At 46.1% G+C, this 23659-nt stretch overlaps 1 protein-coding gene across 1 annotated transcript; it reads right to left on the minus strand.

The window, feature by feature from the left end:
- Positions 1-8566: 8566 nt before the first annotated feature.
- LOC135826699 (uncharacterized) lies at positions 8567-15590 on the minus strand. Its single transcript, XM_065339300.1, has 2 exons — positions 14256-15590; positions 8567-8632 (listed from the first exon to the last, which is right to left on the minus strand). Exons 1-2 carry the CDS (start codon positions 15588-15590, stop codon positions 8567-8569), a joined length of 1401 nt encoding a protein of 466 aa, XP_065195372.1.
- Positions 15591-23659: the final 8069 nt, after the last annotated feature.

A 23659-nucleotide genomic window follows, 5' to 3' on the forward strand; every position in this document is an offset into this window, starting at 1 on the left:
GTTAGCTACTCGTTCGAGTTCTTTACGCAATGGGTTTGATGTGCATGCACTTAGAGCACTTCTACTTGAAGTATGTTGTTGAAATATTACCAAATATTAACACCTAAACAGTCACTACCCACCTGTGTAGTTCAAACCATCATTGTAATATTCCTGTCCCATTGTATGAAAGAGCAGTACAAGCCAGTCACATGTCATTCAATGCAAAAACGATCGTATCGGTGTCAAAAACTCTAGAATTTTTCAGGTACACGGACTAATACCAACTGTCCGTTCCAGTGTCTATGTGCTATGTTGCCGATTTTCACGCATGCAAGTCGTTCAGATGTTCGGTTGGAGAACAAGTTCTTAGAAACAATTCGTACTCAATCATATATTATTAATATCCCACAAGCTCCCACAAAACCAACACCGCCGTTCTCAGCTTTAGCGGTGTTGGTTTTGTGCGCCGCGCTCTTAGTATTTCAGGCTGGACGGTTTTTGGCTCCACGTTTTCAGCGTGCGACTCTACTGGACTATGCGCGTGCATGTTTCGATTTGAGCTTCTATTTTTTTTAATTGGAGGAAAACCCAGGGTGCACAATGATACAAACAACATCAATGAACCATCACGTGACAAGATAATTATGTCAAATTCAAGAGTGGAAAATGACTGAAAACAGTCAGTGGAGATGTTGAATTTCTCGCTGGCCGAGCGCAGCGACATAGGCGAGACTTGATTTCTCGCGAAACACGTTCAGTTGCCAGTTGCTAATATGGCATCTGCTGTCTTCTTTATTGTCGATTCTTTTCCTGACCTCTTCAGCCAGTTTTGAGTTTCACCAGTGTCCCTGCCCTCCCACCCGCCATTTCTGTGCATCTCTTCATTGCTTTTTTATCCCGTTTTGCCATGATGTGCTTGCCATGCTTACATGATTCTTACTCGCCATTGTCGGTATACACCCAGTTTTTCCCTCACAACTGCGTCCGTCGGCGCGAGGGTTTTTTTCCCGGCCGGCTCGGTCCAGGAAAATAATTATTAATCTGACGGTCCCAAGTGGTTCTGCATCATGGCCTATTTCTGCTATCCACTGGCATGCCTATTCTCTGTGTGCCAGTATATGTGGAGCGAGAAGATAGAAAGTAACGATTAGGGTAGGACGTAATAGTTTGTAGGGCAAAACACTTAGCCACATCGATTGCAGGCATCACCATGCGATACAAGTGAAAATTGTTACAAAACAAGGAAACAGTACTGAGGATTGTGCGAAGTACCCGCAAGATCCTTCGAATGACGATTATAGACAACATAACGCTATGTTATGATTTGATAAAATATTGCATGGATCGCAAACACTGGATATGAACGAAAAAAAACACAAACCAACACTAAACGATTCTTTTAGGGGGGGGGGGGGTATACAACGTCATGTAGGTCTGTGTAAACAGGGTCAGTGTGTGTATATGGGTGTGGGCGAGTTTGCGTGTGCGTTTGTATTTGCGTGTGTAGCGGATAATTGGCGATCAATTCATACATGGGTAACCTGTAAGACGTAGAATGTTTCAAAATATATTTTCAAGATTGAACCCGGCCGATGAACAACTTAATCGCAGAATAATTTATTTCAGTACCATTAATTTTATTGTTCGCGCTGTAACTTGAAGATATAAAAATGCGTGACACACAGTTCCAACTCCATGCTTTGTAAACCTTATCCAGGACCTAAGGTGGATGGTCTCATTGTCCTCCAGTAAATACATCTCGACAAGGACGGGGAAAACATGTGGGGCGATTCCATCGCTTTTGGCAAGCCGTCTGTTCTGCAACTCAGCCATTGTGTGAAGCAGATGTAGAGACTGTCCATTATGGACTTCCCAAGCTTGAAAAATAGAAGCAATTCAAGGAACTTTCCAGACTACATCAGAACCTTGTCGAGATGTAAAGCTTGTCCAAAACGCGAGCCAGTTCCAGTGTCTGTTCATTCATTTGCATGTTTTCACACATGCAAATAGTTCAGTAACATTAGTTATGTCACACTGTCTTGATCCTTCATTAATTTATCTCCCCATACAACTCAGCATAGATGTGTGGATTGTGGTTTTAGGCCTTTGTGGTAGCAATCGGCAGAAAAACACTGTTAGAATCATCTCATACCTCCCAATATTCCCCGCGACTTTTCCAGGCAAGAACATACATATTATTACAGGGTGCGACAGAGCTCTCGGCCATTGAAGAAAATGTTGAGTCACCTCCACCATTACACCCCTATATAATAGCCGTTTGGTCTATATTTACAACATCTACCTTCACTGATGATGTATTAGCGAAACAGCTGTCTGAAGGAGTTTATGAATATCGTCTACGGAAGTGTCCTCGCAATGGTGATGGTTGTGTGCAGGAGGGTCTAGTCGGCTAAAGAGCACAGTGTAATGGTGGAGGTGACTGAACAAGAACCTACGTAAACAATTATTACCGTTCAAAAACACAGAGACTGTGCGCTATGGCCTGCAATAGTGCTCAAACGCCTAACAAAAAACAGCCCTATTTACTGCCTTTTGTGTACGTCTTGCGTAAACGTTAAACATCTAAATGAAATAAAGTAGTAGGTGAGGCAAAGTGCACGACGCTTTCTCTGCGGACTTGCATTCTTACTTTAAAAACATTTGCATTCTTACTCGATTTAATCATAACCGCCAGCTCCCACCGATGAAACAATAGCCAATTCCCCAAGTATCGTGGAAGTCGCACCAACCTCTACTTCGCATTCCTGTTCACAGAGCGGGTTTGCGAATTAGATGTTGTGAATGGCCAGAAGTACTTAGCGTTTGTTTAGCACCTTCGTGAGTGACACTAATTCACGCTGCTCTCTAGTGTTCACGAGTTTATTGCCGCTCTGGAAACGGAGCGCCTCTGTAAGTTTGTTTCCCTGGTGATGGTTTGGTCTGGAGAGCCCCAGCAATCAGCATCAGCACACGATCAACATGAATTGTCATGAAACGACATTTTCTGTTGTGACCGTGGCCAGATTTTCGAGAGTACTCCTCGACTCGGATCTGTCACGGACACGGCATGTTGATCGCTGCACCTCTCGACCGGCCCAGAGAATCGTAACACTATGGATGTTCCGGCTCTGCTTGACTCATCAGAGCCGAGTCCTCTACTTTAGAGCGATAATCGTCCTGACTGCCAAACAAGTGAATCCGATGAACGTCATACAGAATGGAGCGGCATGGGCGATTTTCGGACTCCCACATCACACTTCCGCACGCAACCTTTTCCTTAAATTGGACAGATACAGAGTATCCAAGACATTCAGGCAGAAGTTTGTAGTTCTTGGCTGAAGGTCTCGAAATGGTAGCGCAAGCCCCCCCCCCCCCCCTAGTTCCTTCGTCAATTGGCCCAACTAGGTTGCACTCCACCATGGGCCTGCAATGGAAAAATACAACAACGAACGGATCCGTTACGTTTGTTCGTTAGAACCACGGCCAGACATTTCTCGCCATTTTACGGTATTTATCAGCGACATACTACAGTATGCTGTAGCAGAACAGTACAATTCCCATTCATTTCTAAAAAAAAACAACGTTTTATTGAGAAATTGAGACCCCATGTTTCTTATTATTATGACTCAACCAGAAAGCCTATCCTTTCTCCCATTTCTCTTTTTATCATGCGACGAGCTTGTGTACATGTTGAAAATAGCTATAAAACGGTCCACTGCGCAAGCACACACACACACACATAAGCTCACACACACTTGTACTTGTACTTGTTGCTCACTACCAAAACTAGTCATGTGCACACACACACGCCCACACCCGCACACTGAACACACTTCTAGGTTTGCGCACGCTTTGTATGGTTTATAATTTTCTTAATTGCAGGAAAACACAGGGTGCACAATAACAGTAACACAGAAAATGAAAAATCCCATGACAAGATAATAATTATGTCGAATTCACGGGGTAAAATGACAGTCGGTAGAGAGAACAGAAAGTAACGATTAAGGTATGATGCAATAGATTGTATTGCAAACCACTTAGCAACAACGAATGCAGGCAGGACAATGCGATACAAGTGAAAATTGTGGCTAAACAAGGCCAAAGCACAGAAAATTATGCTACACGCAAGATCCTTGGAATGGCGGAAATACACAACATAACCCTATGATTTGATAAAATATTGCACTTTTAAAATGCAATCTAATGATGTGGAAAAAAAAGAAACACAACCCAACATGAAATGATTGTTTTAGCGAGAAGGTATAAAAGTAGGTATGTACAAACAGGGAATGTGTGTGTTTGTGTTTGCGCGCGTGTGTCTGTCTGTGTGTAGCGGATAAAATATGGAGATCAATTCTTACGTGGGTAACCTGTAAGACGTAGAACGCTTCAAATTATATTTCCAGGTGAAACCCGGTTGATGAACACCTTACTCAGAGAAAAATGTATTTCAGTAACGTTTGTCAGTTGCGCTCTAACCTGAAGATATAAAAATGCGACACACAAAGTTCCAACTCCATGCTTTGTAAGTCTTATCCAGAATCTAAGGTGGATAGTCTCATTGTCCTCCGGTAAATCCGTCTCGACAATGACGGGATAAACATGTGGGACGAGTCCTGCGCTTGTGGCAATCAATCTATCCTGCAACTCAGCCATTGTCTGAAACAGATGTAGAGGCTGGCCATTATGGAATTCCCAAGCTTGGAAACCAGGAGAAAATCGAGGAACTCCCCAGAATACTTCAGAACCGTTGTCGAGACCTAAAGCTTGTCCAATAGGCGAGTCTCCTTCCAGTTCCTGTAAAGAGTCTTCATATAGCGAGCTGTATAAGATGTGTATTAAACTGACTGCTTCTTCCTGGGTTGGCACAATGTGGTTGAAACCATTGACAAGTCCCGCCATTCTTGCTCGTCTTTCCAGAATTTATGGAGTACACGACCAAATCGTACAACTAAGGTCTTAGCTGATCAGGAAATAATAAGAACCTCCATCAGTACTATTTATATATTTGTATTTTTTCGACTAGCCTGTTAAAGGGTACCGGCATAATCTTCGCGCTGAGAACACCGACCTTATTTAAACAAAATGGCCAAATATTAACACATGTACTACACAACCGCGTTGTGGACACATACACTGTATTCAAGTCTCTTTCACGGGCAAAAATTAACACAATGGATAAAAATGCTACAGGAAATGACCATTACGTACTACATGTTATTTTAATTTTCTACCGGCGCAGTGAAAAAAGCGCGAATCCATTACGTCATTCAACACATGAGGAAGTGATTACATGATGATGTCATTCTCACATTCTCTATAGCCTTTCTAGTGCAAGCACCTGTGATAACTGTCAGTTCCAGTGTCTGTCCTTTCATCTACCTGTTTTCACACATGTAAATAGTTCACACACTTGAGAGGGACGAAAAGCGTTTCTTCTGTAACTCTGAGTTTCACGGTTTTAACCGATCATCAGACAGTTAGACAAATCATCAGACAAATAGTTCAGTAACATTGGTTATTAGTGCAATAAAGAGTATAAAAGATGCAGACATGGCCAGACAACGAGTTCATGGAATTTTTAAGGATTATTAGGGAAAGTGTGACATAACCAATGTTAAAGAGTCGGCGTGGAGAAAGCAATTTTATTCCCGTAGCTATGCAGAAGACGTTACTTCAGTAACGTCTGGCGCTAGCCAGGGTCCACACAGCTTTAATTTGGTGTTTGTTTGTTTGTTTGTTTCTTTGTTTGTTTGTTTGGTTGTTTGTTTGTGTCACGGCTGGAGCTATCCCGTATCTGTCCCGTATCTGTCCCGTATCTGTGACTACAAAGGCTCTACAGGATTGTACATAACAGCTGTCCACAATATTTGCGGGCTCCTGTATCTGTCCCGTACCGTACCAATATTCGTCGTATTATTATTATTAGACACAATCTCATAGCATGTGACAAGCATAGCTAATGCAGGGACAGAATCCCCTGAGACAAGGGCGTTGAGCCAGCCACGGCAATAGTAAGCTAGGAAAACAAAGCAAATATGAATTAAAGCAGAAAATGAATGGAAAATTACAAAGAAAACGATTAACGGAAGTGAGCACTATCAAAATTCGTGCATCACCCAGGTATTCGAGAATGTTCTTCGATGATAATTATTGCGTCTAGTTCAGTTGTGATAGTAGATCTTTAAACTGACCAATAGAAGAACAAGTTTTCAGACCGTATGGTAATGATAACCAATGAGAGTAGCCGGAAAACAAAGGGGACTTTAGATACTGGGCTGACTTAACAAGAGGCAGGGTGAGCGCGTTACGGGTTGAGCTTGTCGAAAACCAATTGTACTTCATCATGTGTGAAGGGGTTTTATGAAGAAATATCTTATGAACCAGTGTACAGAGATGGTGCTTATGACGAACGGAGAGAGGAGAAGTGTGTGCAAGTCGATAAAGGGCATCCGAAGGAAAACATCGATCCTTGTTGGAAAGAATTTTAAGTATAAATCTATGGTGGACTTCTAATTGGCTCAGAGTTGTGTCAGAAAGGCCACACGTATTATGTATACGACTCCCTGATGTAGAGGGAGATTTGGAAAGAAATAGGGAGACGAGGAGGAAATTAAATTAGAATAGACGCCGAATAGGTGATAGGATGCGTCAGCATAAACATACTTTGGAAGAGAGATCCCGTCGTCTCCAAAATAAGCGTGAACGAGCGATTCAGCGCCGGTCACAGGAAACGTCGGAAGAGAGATCCCGTCCACTCCAGAACGCCCGTGATCTGCAGAGTCCGCCGGTCCCAGGCAACATCAGGACCGACATCCCGTTGAGTCCAGAACGCCCGTGATCGGCAGAGTCTAAGCCGGTCCCAGGAAACGTCAGGATAGACATCCCGTCGAGTCCAGACCGCCCGTGATCGGCAGAGTCAGCGCCGGTCCCAGTAAACGTCAGGACAGACATCCCGTCGACGTACCGAAAAACTAAATCTGCACCCTCTTTTGCCGTCGGACAGGATACGTATTATAGGAGACTGTAAAGTTATGTAATGTCCAAATTTCGACGTGAGCAGCAGGTCACTCGCGTTGATTTTTCGACGTGCGAGCCAAATAACGCGAGCTGAACTTTCGCGTCGCAGACATCCCCTCGACGCGCAGAAAAACTAAATTTGCAGCCTCTTTTGCCGTCGGACAGGATACGCATTTTAGGAGGCTGTAAAGTTATGTAATGTGCTCCACAGGCAACCAAGCATTCGGCGAAGTCATTGACTCAACAGGTCAATGTACATGTATTACTACAAAAAGGCCAGAAAATCCGATTACTGTATTAATATCAACTAATTTTCGCTGGCGATTTAATTTCGCTGATTTCGCCGCTTGGTACCAACCGGCCAAAGTAAATCGCAGGCCAAAGTTTGTCATAGGCAAATGATGCAAGATTGAGCAATGGATGCATGAGAGAGAAAAAATACCGATCGGTTTCAAATTTGACGTGAAATTGCGCGCCACGTCGGAAATAACGTGCATCTTAACCTCTCTAATAGACAGGTTTCTATTTCTCATCGGCCAAAATTTCTTGATTTACAGTATAAGGAGATAAAAAGAAAAGAAGGAACAAGCCAAAAGTAGATGATTATTAGAGAAATAACAATCCGCAATAAATTCTGCAAATACTTTTGCCTAACTCATAATATTGAAACCGATTGAAACGTTTTTGCAATACAGTGATGTGGCCAATCAACGGAAAAAGACATTTCCATCAGTTCTTATAACATGTACGATGAGCTAGGCAAAAAGGCATAAAAGCATAGCGTAGGGCCCTGAGCTTCCAAGCTCTCTCGTTAGTGCAATAAAGAGTTTGTGTCACGCCTGGCGCTATCCCGTATCTGTCCCGTACCGTACCTTACCATGTACCGTACCATCAAACACAGCTGGCCTACTGCTGGCTCCCGTATCTGTCCCGTAGCTGGCCACAAACAGCTGGCCACAATATTCGTATGTATATGTATGCGACTCCCTGATGTAGAGGGAGATTTGGTAAGAAATAGGGAGACGGGGAGGAAAAAAAATTAGAATGGATTAGTTGCGTAATAGGTGATAGGATGCGTCAACAAAAACATACTTTGGAAGAGAGATCCCTCCGTCTCCAAAATAAGCGTGAACGGGCGATTCAGCGCCGGTCACAGGAAACGTCAGAGGAGAGATCCCGTCAACTCCAGAACGCCCGTGATCGGCAGAGTCAGCGCCGGTCACAGGAAACGCCGGAAGAGACATCCCGTCGAGTCCAGAACGCCCGTGATCGGCAGAGTCAGCGCCGGTCCCAGGAAACGTCAGGACAGACATCCCGTCGAGTCCAGAACGCCCGTGATCGGCAGAGTCAGCGCCGGTCACAGGAAACGTCAGGACAGACATCCCGTCGACTCCAGAACGCCCGTGATCGGCAGAGTCAACGCCGGTCCCAGGAAACGTCAGGACAGGCATCCCGTCGACTCCAAAATATGCGGGAACGGGCGATTCAGCGCCGGTCACAGGAAACGTCGGAAGAGACATCCCGTCGACTCCAAAATAAGCGGGAACGGGCAATTCAGCGCCGGTCACAGGAAACGCCGGAAGAGACATCCCGTCGACTCCAGAACGCCCGTGATCGGCAGAGTCAGCGCCTGTCACAGGAAACGTTGGACGACAAAAATGCACGAAATTTGTATTAGTCAGCAGCATAGCATGCCGTGTAAACAACTAATGAATGGTAAATGAAACACCACGACATCCATCAGAGATAGCTAGAATACTTCAAAACTTTTTTGATAATACCAATTAAAATAGTCTTATCTGAGCAATAACACAAGCAAATGTTTGGGAAGTAAACTAATACGCGTGTTGCCTCTTGCCTAGCACTTCTTTCTTCTCCTCTTCTTTTCCTTCCTCAGTTTTCGTCGGATCTGTCTGACATGAGACTTCAAATGCCAAGGCAATAATACAGGATTTGTGACGAGCGTCTGGGATGACTGGGATAAAATGAACACTTTCGCTACGGATATTTGTTTTCGCTTGGATACGATACGTACGTTCAAAGTGAGCGAGATCCTGGTAACACGAAGGACCCTCAGGCCAGTCCTTCCGAGAATGTACAGGACGCTGTACAAGCCATACACTGGCGGTCTGTTCATACCAATACTGGATGGCACTAAACAGAAAGTAGAACGGTCGGGACCCAGAGACTTTTCTTAATACTTGAGATGAAAGAAAAACTGGACAATAGCACGTGCAGCTTCTTTCCATCCTGCTCGGCAAACCGGCAGGAATTCACGCCTCGGATCACCTTCGAAATCCGGCAGAAACATTGTCACCGCTTCAACATCACTCTCGAATAACGGGGCACCCCAACAAAGTCTGCTCTCATCTGGTGCTTTTCGGTCTAGAGGCAATTATTATTATTAAACACAATCTCATAGCATGTGACAAGCATAGCTAATGCAGGGACAGAATCCCCTGAGACAAGGGCGTTGAGCCAGCCACGGCAATAGTAAGCTAGGAAAACAAAGCAAATATGAATTAAAGCAGAAAAAACGATTAACGGAAGTGAGCACTATCAAAATTCGTGCAACACCCAGGTATTCGAGAATGTTCTTCGATGATAATTATTGCGTCTAGGTCAGTTGTGACAGTAGATCTTTAAACTGACCAATAGAAGAACAAGTTTTCAGACCGTATGGTAATGATAACCAATGAGAGTAGCCGGAAAACAAAGGGGACTTTAGATACTGGGCTGACTTAACAAGAGGCAGGATGAGCGCGCTACGGGTTGAGCTTGTCGAAAACCAATTGTACTTCATCATGTGTGAAGGGGTTTTATGAAGAAATATTTTATGAACCAGTGTACAGAGATGGTGCTTATGACGAACGGAGAGAGGAGAAGTGTGTGCAAGTCGATAAAGGGCATCCGAAGGAAAACGTCGATCCTTGTTGTAAAGAATTTTAAGTATAAATCTATGGTGGACTTCTAATTGGTTCAGAGTTGTGTCAGAAAGGCCACACCAAGCGGTATCGCAATAGTCGAATATAGGGAGAATATAGCACTGATAAAATAATAGTTTACACTGGATGGGCAAATGAGTGCAATGTGGTTGTAGTACCCCTAACGCTGAACTGGTTCGCTTGCATACACAGTTGACATATGCAGCCCAAGAGAGTTTGCAGTCAAACATCACACCTAGATGTTTGTGCTGAGTAACAACACGGATAGGCATAGTCGAGTCAGGGAAGTATGGTGGTTGATCAGGAGGGGATGAAGAAATATACATGACTTCTGTCTTGTCTTAATTGGGCTGGAGTTTCCACGTTTGCATCCACATGACAGTGCTGTTGATGCGATGCTGCATGGTAAGGAGTAATTGTGCAGGGGAGGAATCAGAACAGATAAGGCCAGTGTCATCCGCATAAAAACTAACATCGGGGACAACTGAAGGTACGTCTTTAACGTAAAGCAAGAATAACAAAGGACCCAGAATGGAACCTTTGGGCACTCCAGACGTTACAGGGAGGGGATCAGACAAGAAATAGGACAAGCGAACAGCCTGAGAACGAGCAGACAGATACGAGGATATCCAACGCAAGGCAGCATCCTCCACCCGGAAGGTGACCTCCAACTTGGCAAGTAAGCCACGATGCCAAACGGTGTCGAATGCCTTAGCCAAGTCGAAAAACACCATTCCCACGTGCTCCCCACAGTTCCTCTTTGTCGCTATGTATTGGACAAGTCGAGTCACCTGGCATTGAGTTGAGTCACCACGGCAGAATCCCGACTGAGCTGGTGAGAGAGCCGGACTGCAGGTAGAGGGAATCGAATACAATACGCTCACAAAGTTTGGAAACTGTGCGCAGCAGAGAGATAGGGCGGTAGTTTGCCGGGCAAGCACGAGAGCCTTTATTCTTGTAAAGCGGTGTCACGATGGCGGATTTCCAATCCTGTGGGAATGTACCAGTTCGAAATGACATATTAAAAATAATGGCGAGAGGATAGGCCATTGATGGTGCAAGAGACTGCAGCACTTCATTCGGGATCCCATCTGAGCCGGGAGACTTTCCACATTTCAGGCGCTTCAGATATTTCCCAACTTGAAGCGTAGTGACAGTGATTGTACGGAACGGAACAGATATGAAAGGCGACTGGGACAAAGGGGAAATGCGCCACGAAGGATCATCAGGTAGCCCAAATGAGGTGAACTGAGTGTTCAGAACATCAGCTATGCTCTTGGGGGGACGTGGCGACCGTACCGTCGGATGCTATCATCGTTTGGGGCATGACACGGCCGGAAGTGTGCCGCTGTGCTCGCACAAACTGAAAGAGAGTAGGTCGATTCGGTGACGTTAGTGATGCTTGGATGGAGCGTATATATTGACGATGTGCTTGCCGAGACAGGTGCTTTACAGCATTCCTTTGTCGGTTATAAGCTGCATGATTTACTGCTGTCGGATATTTTTTGTACACACTATATAGATTACGCTTGCGTTTTACAGCAGACCTGAGCTCAGCAGTAACCCATGGTGGAGATTGCATGCGGGGTCGTGGAGATGTCACAGTGTGGGTGGCTCCGAATGAGGTGAGGTGACGACGGAAGGCGGACTGGAGCTCACAATCAAAGTGATGAAGTGCGTCATTAACATCAGTGTACAAGTTCAGAGAGGACCAGTTGTAGCCAGCTAAATCAGCGTTGATTAATTGCCAAAGGTGCGAAGGTACTTGTTTGAAGCGATACAGTGAAGAGGGAGGACCAGTGGAAGAGTTGGGGAAGTAGTTCGAAATAGGGGCGTAACATAAAGTGCAAACAATCTGTATATGGTCAGACATACCCAAGGGAGGTGCTTGATCAATTGAGCGCACGAGACGTGGTCGGTTGGTGATCACCAAGTCCAGACACGAAACAGAGCCATTAGGCGAGGAATGAGTGGGGCAGTCAACCATCTGGTGGAGCCCAAGAGCAGCAAATACTGTGCTAAGGAGATCACCAGCCTTCGAGGTAGAATCGGTGGGACACCAGCTTGAGTTGTGGGCGTTGAAATCGCCAGTCACTAACAGATCATAAGAATCTAAACAGACTGACTGTAATGCCTCAACAAACATGTCACAAAAGTACGACAATTGCATTGTGCTCTGTGAGGGTGGTCGATACATGCAGCATAGTAAGATGGGATTCTGAGATTGAGGAGAGGGGGAGCCAAGTTCAAGCCACACAGACTCGCAGCCAGGGCGTTGAAGGTCGGCACGAGGGGAGACGTACGGAAAGGAGTCCGAACGGACAAGTACGGAAACACCCCCATACCCACGGCTACAATGTGCTGACCGATTGTCTCCCGGAGGTCGATCTCTGCGGATGCAGATATAGCCTGACAGTGAGAGCGGGTTCGAGGGACAGAGCCACGTCTCTGTTAGGCAGATTATGTCAGGCTTAGCACATTCGGCAATAACGCAGAGCTCAGACAACTTGTTGACAACAGAGCGACAATTCAGAGATACTAGGGTTAAATCACGCTGGGATTTAGGGAAAAAAGGGAACGCTGATGGATTTAGCGCTGGACATGCAATGTGTGCGGGTCGGCCAGAGGAGGGCTGAGCGGGGTAGAGCGGGTGGGCTAGTTTCGATCGTGGGGCGTTGGGATTTAGTCGTTGTTGCTGCATCGTTGTTGTTGTTGTTGTTGAAATTTTATTTTGTATCGCAGACCAAACGGGCAATGGTGCCCTATATTATGATGGCGATAAAGTAATGGCCGAGAGCCAAGGATACAACAAGCAAGCCTCCACGAAAGAGAGAAAAAACACAGAAAACACAGACTGCAAATACTCAAAAAGAAAAAAGAGAAAGGGAAAAAAAGAAAAAGAAAGAAGAAGAAAGCACAGTTGAGTAACAGTTGAGTCACGACTCCAAGTCCAAGCCTAGATGCTGGCTAACCATAAAAATAAACCTTTAAAAGTCTCTTGAATGATCTATGGCAGGCGAGGGACTTGAACTCTTGGGGCAGAGTGTTCCATAATTTAACAGCAGAAACGAGCGGCCGACAGTCACCAGAGACTCGCCTGGTGGCAGGGACAACATACGCATTTGGATCGTTGATCCGAGTGACGCCTTCAGTCTGGCGACGTAGGCGCTTGGACAGGAGATTACTAATTCTGGCGGTGTGGATACGAAGCATGAGGAGGCGGAGTTTACAGTGGGCGTTTTGGATGATGGGGATGAGGCCTAGACGGGTGTAGATGGGATCTGTGTGGGAGGGGAATGGCTGGTTGGCAACGCAGCGGATACATCGCTTGTCGAGGACCGAAAGCTGATGCCGTTGGTGCGCAGAGAGAACCGAGAAGAAGGCATTAGATCCATACAACATGTTCGGTAGTATTAACGATCTGTAAAATAGCAGGGCTTGTTGCTCAGTTAAGCAGGAGCGAATGGCTCGCAGCGCGGTCAGTTTCTGGGAGGTCTTCCGTGTAATAGTTGCAACTTGAGTCTCCCACCGAAGCTGGGTGTCGAGATGTAGACCTAGATATCGAGCATTTGTGGTCTGAGCTAGGGGATTTCCATTGCATTCTATGTTAAGTAACAAGGGCTGCCTGCGAGACGCATGAAGGGCTAGAACGTTGGTTTTGGAGGGATTTAGTATTAAGCCTCTTTCTTCCAGAAAGTTGGCCAGGTTGGAGACTGAACGGGAGAGTGTTAAATTCAAGAATTCGACGGATTGACTGATGGCGTCTAGCAGGATATCATCAGCAAACAGCTGTGAGTGGGCTGGAGCTGTGATCTGTTCTATTTCCATTGTGTAGATGGAGAACAAAAGAGGACCCAGCACACTTCCCTGAGGAACACCACACTCACAGGGAGAGAGGGCGGACGACTGGCCATTGCTCAGGACGACTCGCTGACGGCGGTCAGTTAGGTAGCTCATGAACCAACTGAGAGCCGTTGAGGTAATACCAAGCTGAAATAGATCTGTAACCAAAATTTGGTGTTTGACCTTATCGAAGGCCTTGCTCATATCGACAAGTACAAGACCTGTATGGCGCTGCTGATCCGCTGCCTCCAAGTATCTGTCTACAGCCAATGTCAGGGCATCTTCTGTGGAGTGAAGTGGGCGATATGCGAACTGGTTTGCGGGGAACAAGGAATTTCCGGAGAGGAACTTACAGAGTCTCGTGTGGACTACCCGTTCTAGGACTTTGGAAACTATTGGTAATAACGATATTGGTCTATAGTTCTTAGCGACAGCTTTGTCGCCTGACTTGAAGAGGGGACGAACATCCGCAATCTTCAGAGATGCAGGAACAACACCAGAAGCCAGAGATGCATTGATTAGTATGATGAGGGACGGTGCAAGGACAGGAGAACAGTTTTTGAGGATTTCAGCTGGAACCTGGTCGCTGCCTGCAGCTTTGCGCACGTCGATGTTGGAGAGCAGCTTAGCGATCTCTTGCACACTTGCTGGAGCAAATTCTTCGAGGCATTCCTTCTTCGTGGGACCCAATGGGGCTGAGAGACGTAGTGGTCTAGTTGGGTCTGACACAACACCGCTGAATTGGTCACTGAGCTGTGAGACACTGACGGCTGGTGAAACTGAGGACTTGTTACGACCGCTGAGGTAGTTGATGGTCTGCCAGGTTTTTCGTGCGTTGGCCTGACTAGCAGCAAGAAGGTCCCTAAAGTAGATGGCTCGGAGATGTCGTGACATACGCTTGGCTTCGTCTCGGGCAGAAGTGAAGACATTGCGTAGTGCCGGGTCTGCAGGTGATGCTTTCCACCGTCGATGGGCCGCGTCACGTCGCTGGACTAGGTCATGTAGAGCTGGCGTCTTCCAGGGGAAGGATTTCCGGGTAGGAGCTCTTGGGCGGTGTAGACGGATAGGAGCATGAGTGTTCAAGGCCGCGACAAGTTTCTCCAGCCACATATCCCACATTTCATCTTCTGTCCGCGCAAAGCAGAAGTTCTCTAGATCGCTATTTAGAAGGTGGTGTGCAAATTGACCCATATCAATTCTTGCAATGTTACGGCCACGTCGCACGGTCGGTGTGCAGGACGTTGTGAGTCGCAAATCAAGTGCCAGAGCGAAGTGGTCACTGATTGTACAAGGTACTACGACACAAGAGTTCACATGATCGTCTCCGACCAGAGCGAGATCCAGGGTTGTTTGGCTGCCTTGGGGTCCAATTCTGGTAGGACTGTCCACTTGGTTCTTGATGTCGAAAGAATTACACAGGTGCAGCAAGCTGTTTAGCTGGGGGCTGTCGCGGGAGCTTACATCGACATTGAAGTCTCCAACAAGGACCAGAGGTGATGTGGGAAGTGTGGAGATGACAGTGTCTAGTGCATTCGTCAAGTCTTGCCAGAATTGCACAGGAGTGCCTGGAGGACGGTACACACCACCAAGGAGAACCTTGGAACGCTGCCCACTGACCTCTAACATGAGCATTTCCACCTGGGTGTCAGCCTTCACAATTCGGGCTCGGAGATGATCTCTTACATATGCTGCTAAGCCTCCGCCATGAGTTGGCCTGTCGCGTCTGACCAGGGTGTAATTCTGTATGCGTAGGATGTCATCGGAAACGGAGGTTGTTAAGAAAGTCTCTGTCAGCATCATTATATCAACTTTATGGGAAAGAATATAATCTTCAATGTCATGCTTTTTGTTGAGAAGATGGCAAACATTTAGGAATCCTATTTTGAGGTTACTTTTAATTAATTCATGCTGTAGGGGATTTACAGTGGGGCAACTATTTCGTGGCTGAAAGATAGGTGCATGAGGGTTCAAGGGTTTAAAGGGGGCTGCGTGAGGATTTAAACAGAACATTTAGTGCTCCTCTGCAGCTAGACCAGTTGCTACACTGTCAGCCTTGAAGCGCCATTCTCGAACTCTGACGTTTGAAGGCCAGAATTCCGGTTCCAGAACAGTAGCTTTGTGTTGTATTGGCAGAATTACGTGAGCAAAGGCCAACCCGAAGTACTTTGTCTCAGACACGGAGCACTTGATGACAGGTATATTTCGGCGTTCACACCATTTGGCGATCGATTCTGATGTGCACCCACTATTGACATTGCCTACATACAAAGCGCAACATTTTGTGCGGGATCCTCCCTGTAGTTGATCAGAGCGCTTGGGCCGGTTTTCATAGTACGACGTGACCTGAGTGCCTGGGTGACTTGTTTGGGGTCGTGTAGTACTGGCCTGCTGGCTGGGGCCTCCCCATGTGTTATCCCGTGCTCGCACCTGTGACGACTGTGCACGTGCCGCCGCGCTGTACAACCTGACGCTGTCAGCAGGCGGTTGTACACGTACGGGTTGAGGTTCAGGTGTGCTAGTTTGTACAGGGTCATGATCAGAGTTCCTTTCTTTGAGAGCCGCCAATTCTCCTCGAAGGGACGACACCTCCAACTGCAAGGCAGAAATTAGGGCTACCTTGGCGGCCAATTCTTTAACATTTTTTGCAATATCGGCCAATGCCTGCTGAACAACATCGCGCACCTTGTCAGACTGACCTGCTGAGTTTGTCGACGAACCAATACCGTTGTCGCGAAGAAGCTTGACTATCTGGGTACGGGAAAGTCCCGAGTGTTCCAGTCTGTGACTCTTGGCGAGATGCCGGATCTCCTGATTGTCCATCACAGCAAGGTCTACATCTGCTGGTGCGGTGGGGGACTCCTCAGACGACATTGTCACATCAAGGGGCCTGTTATGCCTACCTCCAGACCGGCCTAGTGCCGGTTGGGCTTGAAAATTTGCAGAGCTCAAAAAGTCACAACTGCCCCGTACTCTGCATTCAAAAATGTCGTTGTGTATGTTGGTTTGTTAGCATGACAGTACAGGATTGATCATCACTGCCTCGCCGCGAAGCCGCGCAAAACAGTCGTTGGATCCGCTAGATTACTCGAACGAAGCATAATATGATCGTAGCATACTTCACAGAATCTTCGCAGCTCTAGAAATGTGAGGCTCTCCTCGCGAGCAGGTAAATCCATGACGAACAAAGACCTTAGTTAACCCAAATGTATCTGAAAACTGAATAACCAGACAAACGGTGACCTATCTTGCTAAAAACTATATGAAACCCCCATATCATCAAGGTTTATATCTATCTGTTTCGTTGTGGCAGACGGACCTCCGACTAGCGCTATCCCGTACCTCTCCCTATCACCGTAAATACACAAGGCGACAGCGCCAGACATCGATACGGTGTTGTACGGTAGAAGGATGTCGTATAGCATGTCGTACAACAGTATGATGAAATTGTGGGAGCAACCAACGACCACTTAATCTGTATCTGTATAATTATGTGTTTATGGATTCTCCATAGGCCTTAGCCTAAATCGAGGGAGTCTCCGTCAACAGCTTATGAAGAAGAAGCTGAGGAGAAAAATAAAAATAGGAAATAGAATGATGCGGTATATCGTATTGTGAGTGATAGTCAGGCCAAGTTTCCGAAGATCAATAGCGAGTGCTATCCCGAGCATAATGTTAGCATTACGAAAGCATAGACAGGATGCCTAGTACAGGGAAGCCAAGTTGCTGAAAGCTTCACAGGCAACCATGCATTCGGCCGTCAGCAGCAGTTAAGCACAAGCACAATATCAACGTAAGGACACTAATTTCTTTATTGTATTGTATCGTAATGTATGGACTTACCTCATTGGCTCAACAGCTTAATGTATTGTTACAAAAACGCCAGAAAATCCGAATGATGCATGATTGAGCAATGGATGCATGTGACATGTGGCCAATCAACGGAAAAAAAACATTTCCATCACTTCTAATAACATGGACGATGAGCTAGGCAAAAAAGCATAGCGTAGGGCCCTTTATTTTTTTATTTTTCTTTATTTTACTAGGGTGTTTCCCTAGTACCCTGAGCTTCCAAGCTCTCTCGTTTGGTATTTGTTTGTTTGTGTGTTTGCGTCACGCCTGGCGCTATCCGTATCTGACGGCAAAAAAGCATAGGATGTTATACATTTTTCAATTCTCCTATTTTTTTTTAGGCATATCCTGGGATTCGAACCCGCACTATCGCCCTACATGCATTCCCCCATACACTTCGCATTCATACCCAATCTTCCAACTTGCTTCACGTTATTATCTTCCGTTTGAAAGCCCTATTTGAATATTGCGGGCAGCTGTATGTGGCCAGCTGTGTTTGATGGTACGGTACGGGAGACGGTGTCGTATTACCCTCGATCGTACCTGTCCCGTACCTATCCCCTACCGTACCGTGCCATCAAAGAAGGCTGACCACAATGCATATTCAAATATTATTATTATTATTATTATAGACAACACCTCATGGCATGAGAAGAAAATCAGCCAGTACGGGAGATGTGGGTGTTAACCAACCATGGTGAATAAAAGAAGAAAAGTAATGGTCAAGACGGAGAAGCATGGGAGGGACAGGTGATGGTGAATCTAGTGAGCAGATTTAAATGCGTCCAGGGTACTGGCATTGCGCGTAGTAGCGGGCAGCGCAAGCCAAGCAGAGTAAGCAACAAAGAGTGGAGAGCGTACAAGGGAGGACGTTTTAGCCAAGGGGAGGGCAACAGAGCATCTTGTCTGGGAGCCATCTGTGATTCGGAACCAGTTATACACGTTAAGATGAGGAGGATGTAGAGCTAGTTTAAATTTGTGAGCAAAAGTGCAAATTAATTTTTGACGGTGGGTCGACAGTGGGCAAGCATTTGCAAGGACATACAGGGAAGCAGAAGAGTAGAGAGGGGGTAGACTAAACAGGATACGAAGAAGTTTTCTATGGTGGATTTCGAGACGCTCAGCAAGAACCGAGGACAAGCCACACCAGCTAACAGCAGCGTACATGAAAAGAGGCATGATGGACAGTTTGTAAAACAAAATTTTACATTTGAAAGGAAGATGGAAACAATGGGGACGTATAACACCTAGGGCAGAGCTTGAACGGCTGCAAAGAGCATCAATATGGAAAGACCAAGAGAGACGATCATCAAGCATTATTCCCAGGTGTTTATGGTTGGAAACAACCTTTATGGGTTCTGGGAAATCAGGATGGTGTAAAAGTGACATGGATGAGATTGGGGGAAGGAACATTATTTCGGTTTTAGTCAGGTTGGGTCTAAGTCGCCATGTTTGCATCCAGCGTAGGACACTGCATATCTGAGCCGACACTCGAGGTACAAGAGCCGCTGAGGACGAGGATGCTGACAGTAGGGTTGTATCATCAGCAAATAACGAGACACCTGGGTCTATAGAGGGTAAATCATTTACGTATGCTACGAACAAAAGAGGTCCAAGTATGGAGCCTTGGGGAACTCCAGAAGACACTGGTAGAGGATCAGAGTTGATGGAGAGGGCAGAAACAAACTGGGATCGGCTACTCAGATAGGACTCCAGCCAGGACAGAGCAGGGCCAGACACACCAAAGACAATATGTAGCTTGGCAAGGAGGCCACGATGCCAGACAGTATCAAAGGCCTTTGCCAAGTAGGGCTTTCAAATGCAAGATCACATTGTGAAACAACTTGGAAGAATGGGTATGAATGCGAAGTGTATGGGGAATGCATGTAGGGCGATAGTGCGGGTTCGAATCCCAGGATATGCCTGAAAAAAAATAGGAGAATTGAAAAATGTATAACATCCTATGCTTTTTTTGCCGGTAGATACGGATAGCGCCAGGCGTGACACAAACAAACAAATGTATGCGAAGTGTGTCGGGGGATGCATGCAGGGCACGCGATAGTGCGGGTTCGAATCCCAGGTTATGTCTTTAAAAAAAAGGATTTTTTAAAAGAATTTATAACATCCGTATGCTTTTTTTTGTCTAGGTCATCAAGGCAAAAAAAGCATAGCGTAGGGCCCTGAGCTTCCAAGCTCTCTCGTTACATAGTAATCCAGGTGTGTACCTGAAGAAGAATAAAAAGTTAATTATAGTTAAGCACCGTGCCTCCACTCGGCTACCTATTACATTGGTGGCAGCGATGTGTGTTTTTTTTTTAAATAAAACAACGTGATTCGACCTCAGACCACCATGGCTCAACCCGCTGCAGCTCCGTGCGACGAATCAAGATGAGAATCATGTTTCTTGCCTTCCTGAGCCGGGCCCTGCCTATTAGCCTGCCGCACAGTCAGGGTGCTAGCGTGGATCAACCGTCTCTCTGCACGGCACACACTGGAGACTCCGATGGCGATTCCAAGCGACCCGCTACCTACATGTATACTACCGGTGGTGATGGCGAAGCTGATGAGGACGACGACAGGCAGGCTGCTGACCAAGACGAGGAGGGTATTCCCCAAGACCAGCAGCGTTTGATTTTCGCAGTTGGCAGACGGCCGAACCCTGAGTGATTACAACATTCAGCAGGAGTCCACTATCCACTTGGTACTTCGTCTCCGTAGTGAAATGCAGATTTTCGTCAACACTCTTCCTGTTTAGACCATCACTCTTTACGTCGCGCCAAGCGATGCTATCGACAATGTGAAGACCACGATTCAAGACGAGGAGGGGGGTGATTTGTCTGACGCCGAGCTAGCCGCTCTGAGTGAGCTAGCCGCTCTGAGTGACCGGCTCAACCAAGATGAAGATAAAATCTGGCTCGCCCTCCGCCTTAACTCCAGCCGCCGCCGTGGTTACTAACGCTACCTACATCCGATGCTCACCTGGCCTTCGGGTCGAGGATACGGTCTTCCACACACTGGTTCCGCCCGACTAAGAATAAGTTCTGCGCCTTGGCCTTGAAGTGTCTGCTTAATCTCTGCAATTGTACCGCACACTGTCCATCCTACATCCTGCCCTGATGCATCAATCACTAAGCCAGGAAAGTGCCGCGGAACTCCCCAGAACAAACCTGGACCGTTACCCAAATTTTCATCTTGGCCGATTGGAAGATTTCCTTCTACATTGTACATCTTCTACTTGTAACATACTAAGAGTGTTTGGGTCCCCATTAGAGTTCACATGTGACAAGACTAAAACAGAAGCAGCATGTGAAGGTGGGTGTGAGTGTGCAATATCAGCAGATCAAACCTTAAATGGGTAACTGGTATTACCGAAAGTTACTATTTTTGTCATTGGAACTCCAATGGCTAATGCCAATGTAAAATTAATAAATCCTCGCCACCGAAATATTATGTATTTCAGAACCATTAAACTTACGCGTCAATAAGGACGTTTAGCAATGCGAAAATTCGAACTTTTGGTGGTGGTGATATTTCGCGAAAATCTATTTCGAAAAAGAACTTGTGAGGTTTAGCAATGCGAAATGACTTTTTCTCGAAGTTATTATTTTGAATATGATAGTACCGTACCGTATATGCTGGTCAGCCTCGACTCTCAAGCAGGGGGCTGTAAAATTACTACTCCCTGTAGTCAAATGCGTACCGAGAAAAGAGAAAGTTACTTTCGCAAATCACTGCAACTTCGCGTCCAAGTTTTCGAAGTTTCGAGCTTTTTTCCTGTACTCACTCCCAGACTCGAATTTTCTTTCGAACTTTCGCGTTGCTAAACGTCCTTAATACCTGTACGCGTACGAATAGAGTTTTCTGAATTGCAGCTCCCGGATGCGTGGACAGGTTGAGGATATAAATCAGGTGAATGATCAAACGGTCCCGGTGTAAAGGATCTTGGATCGTTTCGACCTGGATGCCCCCGTCAAATTCAACCACAGTATAAGGAAACTCACATTCGTTGACTAGTCTCTGTTTAAACTCAGCGATAGCCGCGATTGGCATATTAGGCTGGCAATTTACCGTTGTGTAAAGCTCAAATCCAGGAACAAAGCGAGGAACTCCCCAAAACACGTCTGGACCATGATTGCCCATACTGGGAGCCGGACCAGTTGGCGAGTTTTCTTCCAGACCTTCTAATGAACCGTGTCGAAGCGCGCGCCACAGGAGGACAAGAAACCTAAACGATTGTTGCGCGGTTGGTACAATCTGGTCGAATCCATGTTCCTGTTGATCCATTGCTCGGCGTTTCCAATATTTATGGAGTACATGCACTACCAAAACGGTCAACTTAGATCACAACTTGTGAAGCGACTGAACAGATGGAAGAATTTCTATCCATACCTTGCTGGTTATACGTGTGTGCCCCTGGGTCACGCGGTGATCTTGTGTGTGTGTGTGTTCTTTGCGCTGAAAACACTTCTCTTGTGTAAACAAACACGAAAAGAACTGATATTATCACTTACACTACTACATACCACAGTGACATTATTTTGAATACGCAAAACGGGTTATACATTGATGCTGCTAATGGGGTTATAAGCATTTTTGGCCAGTGCATGCCAGTTAAATCCCTCCAGGTAGGCACTACATCTGCCCCTGAGTTGACCGCGTGTTAGCAGCCGCCGCGCGTTCCCTCGTCTACGGACACGATAACTGGCCTACAACAGAGTCAGCTTGGTCCGTAAATGAGGATGTTCACAATTGGAGTGAACGAAAACTATCAAACCCTGTTGTGCAGGGAATTTCCCTGTTCCATTGCTAATCGTGAGTGGGCGTGTGTCCCTGCGCTCTTGTTTTGAAATATGGTCGAGTTTCACCACTTACAGGACACAGCCATGGATAGAGATTAGACTGGTGTAAACCATAACGTCCGAATCCTGTCATTTGTAGTATATGTAGCGAACTGACAAGGAAGATTCTACCAAGTCACTCAATGCATACAAGATTATAATCATTCTCTCATTCTTCGTTAATGCAATAACCGCTGCATTGTGGCCGCTCAGTAACTATTGGTGCTTGCACTCCGGTTTCCCAACGAACACGCTCCACATGCACACTCCCCCCCCCCCCCCATCCCCCCATGCACACTAGCACTAGCATGCGCGTGCTTACATACACCCATCTTCATACACACCTCTATCCGTTTGTGCACTTTGATTTCTTTCGGGTTTTTTCCTTTCCTTTGTGCACACCCATCACAATCATGTAGCAGAGCTCAAAAGAGACAGAAGCAGAAAGGTTAGCATTACGTTGCTGCCCGGTACGCGCGAGCTGTCATTCTCCCGCATCTTTTGTATTGCTCCCCTTCTTTCCCCACGAAGTTGTCTGCTCAGGATAGGAACAGATTACAATCACTGTTTCGGCGTGGTGTTCGCGCAGCGTGTGGCGCTGACCACCTTGATGACCCTGGCACATTATTATGCAGGTTATCGCTGTTTTCTTTTGATCAATATGATTGTGCTAATGTCCTTTGCTAGATTTCTACATCGCAATGTTGTCTCTCACCCTCTACCTTCGCTCTCCTCCCTCATCCCTAAGCCTCGTGCTGCCCGTTGTACGAGGAGCCAAACCACCCCATCCATTGCAGTGAACAAATTTCGTACTTCTGATGGTGTCCATGCTGCGTTGTTCTTTAAAGCACTACCCTCTAAACTCCGCAGTTCTTCACACTCAGCATTTTATGCAAAAATTCAACAACTTTTTGAAGGACCTTATTATTATTATTAGACACAATCTCATAGCATGTGACAAGCATAGCTAATGCAGGGACAGAATCCCCTGAGACAAGGGCGTTGAGCCAGCCACGGCAATAGTAAGCTAGAAAAACAAAGCAAATATGAATTACAGCAGAAAATGAATGGAAAATTACAAAGAAAAACGATTAACGGAAGTGAGCACTATCAAAATTCGTGCATCACCCAGGTATTCGAGAATGTTCTTCGATGATAATTATTGCGTCTAGTTCAGTTGTG

This window comes from Sycon ciliatum, chromosome 10, assembly GCF_964019385.1.
Source record: "Sycon ciliatum chromosome 10, ocSycCili1.1, whole genome shotgun sequence".
Lineage (NCBI taxonomy): Eukaryota > Metazoa > Porifera > Calcarea > Leucosolenida > Sycettidae > Sycon > Sycon ciliatum.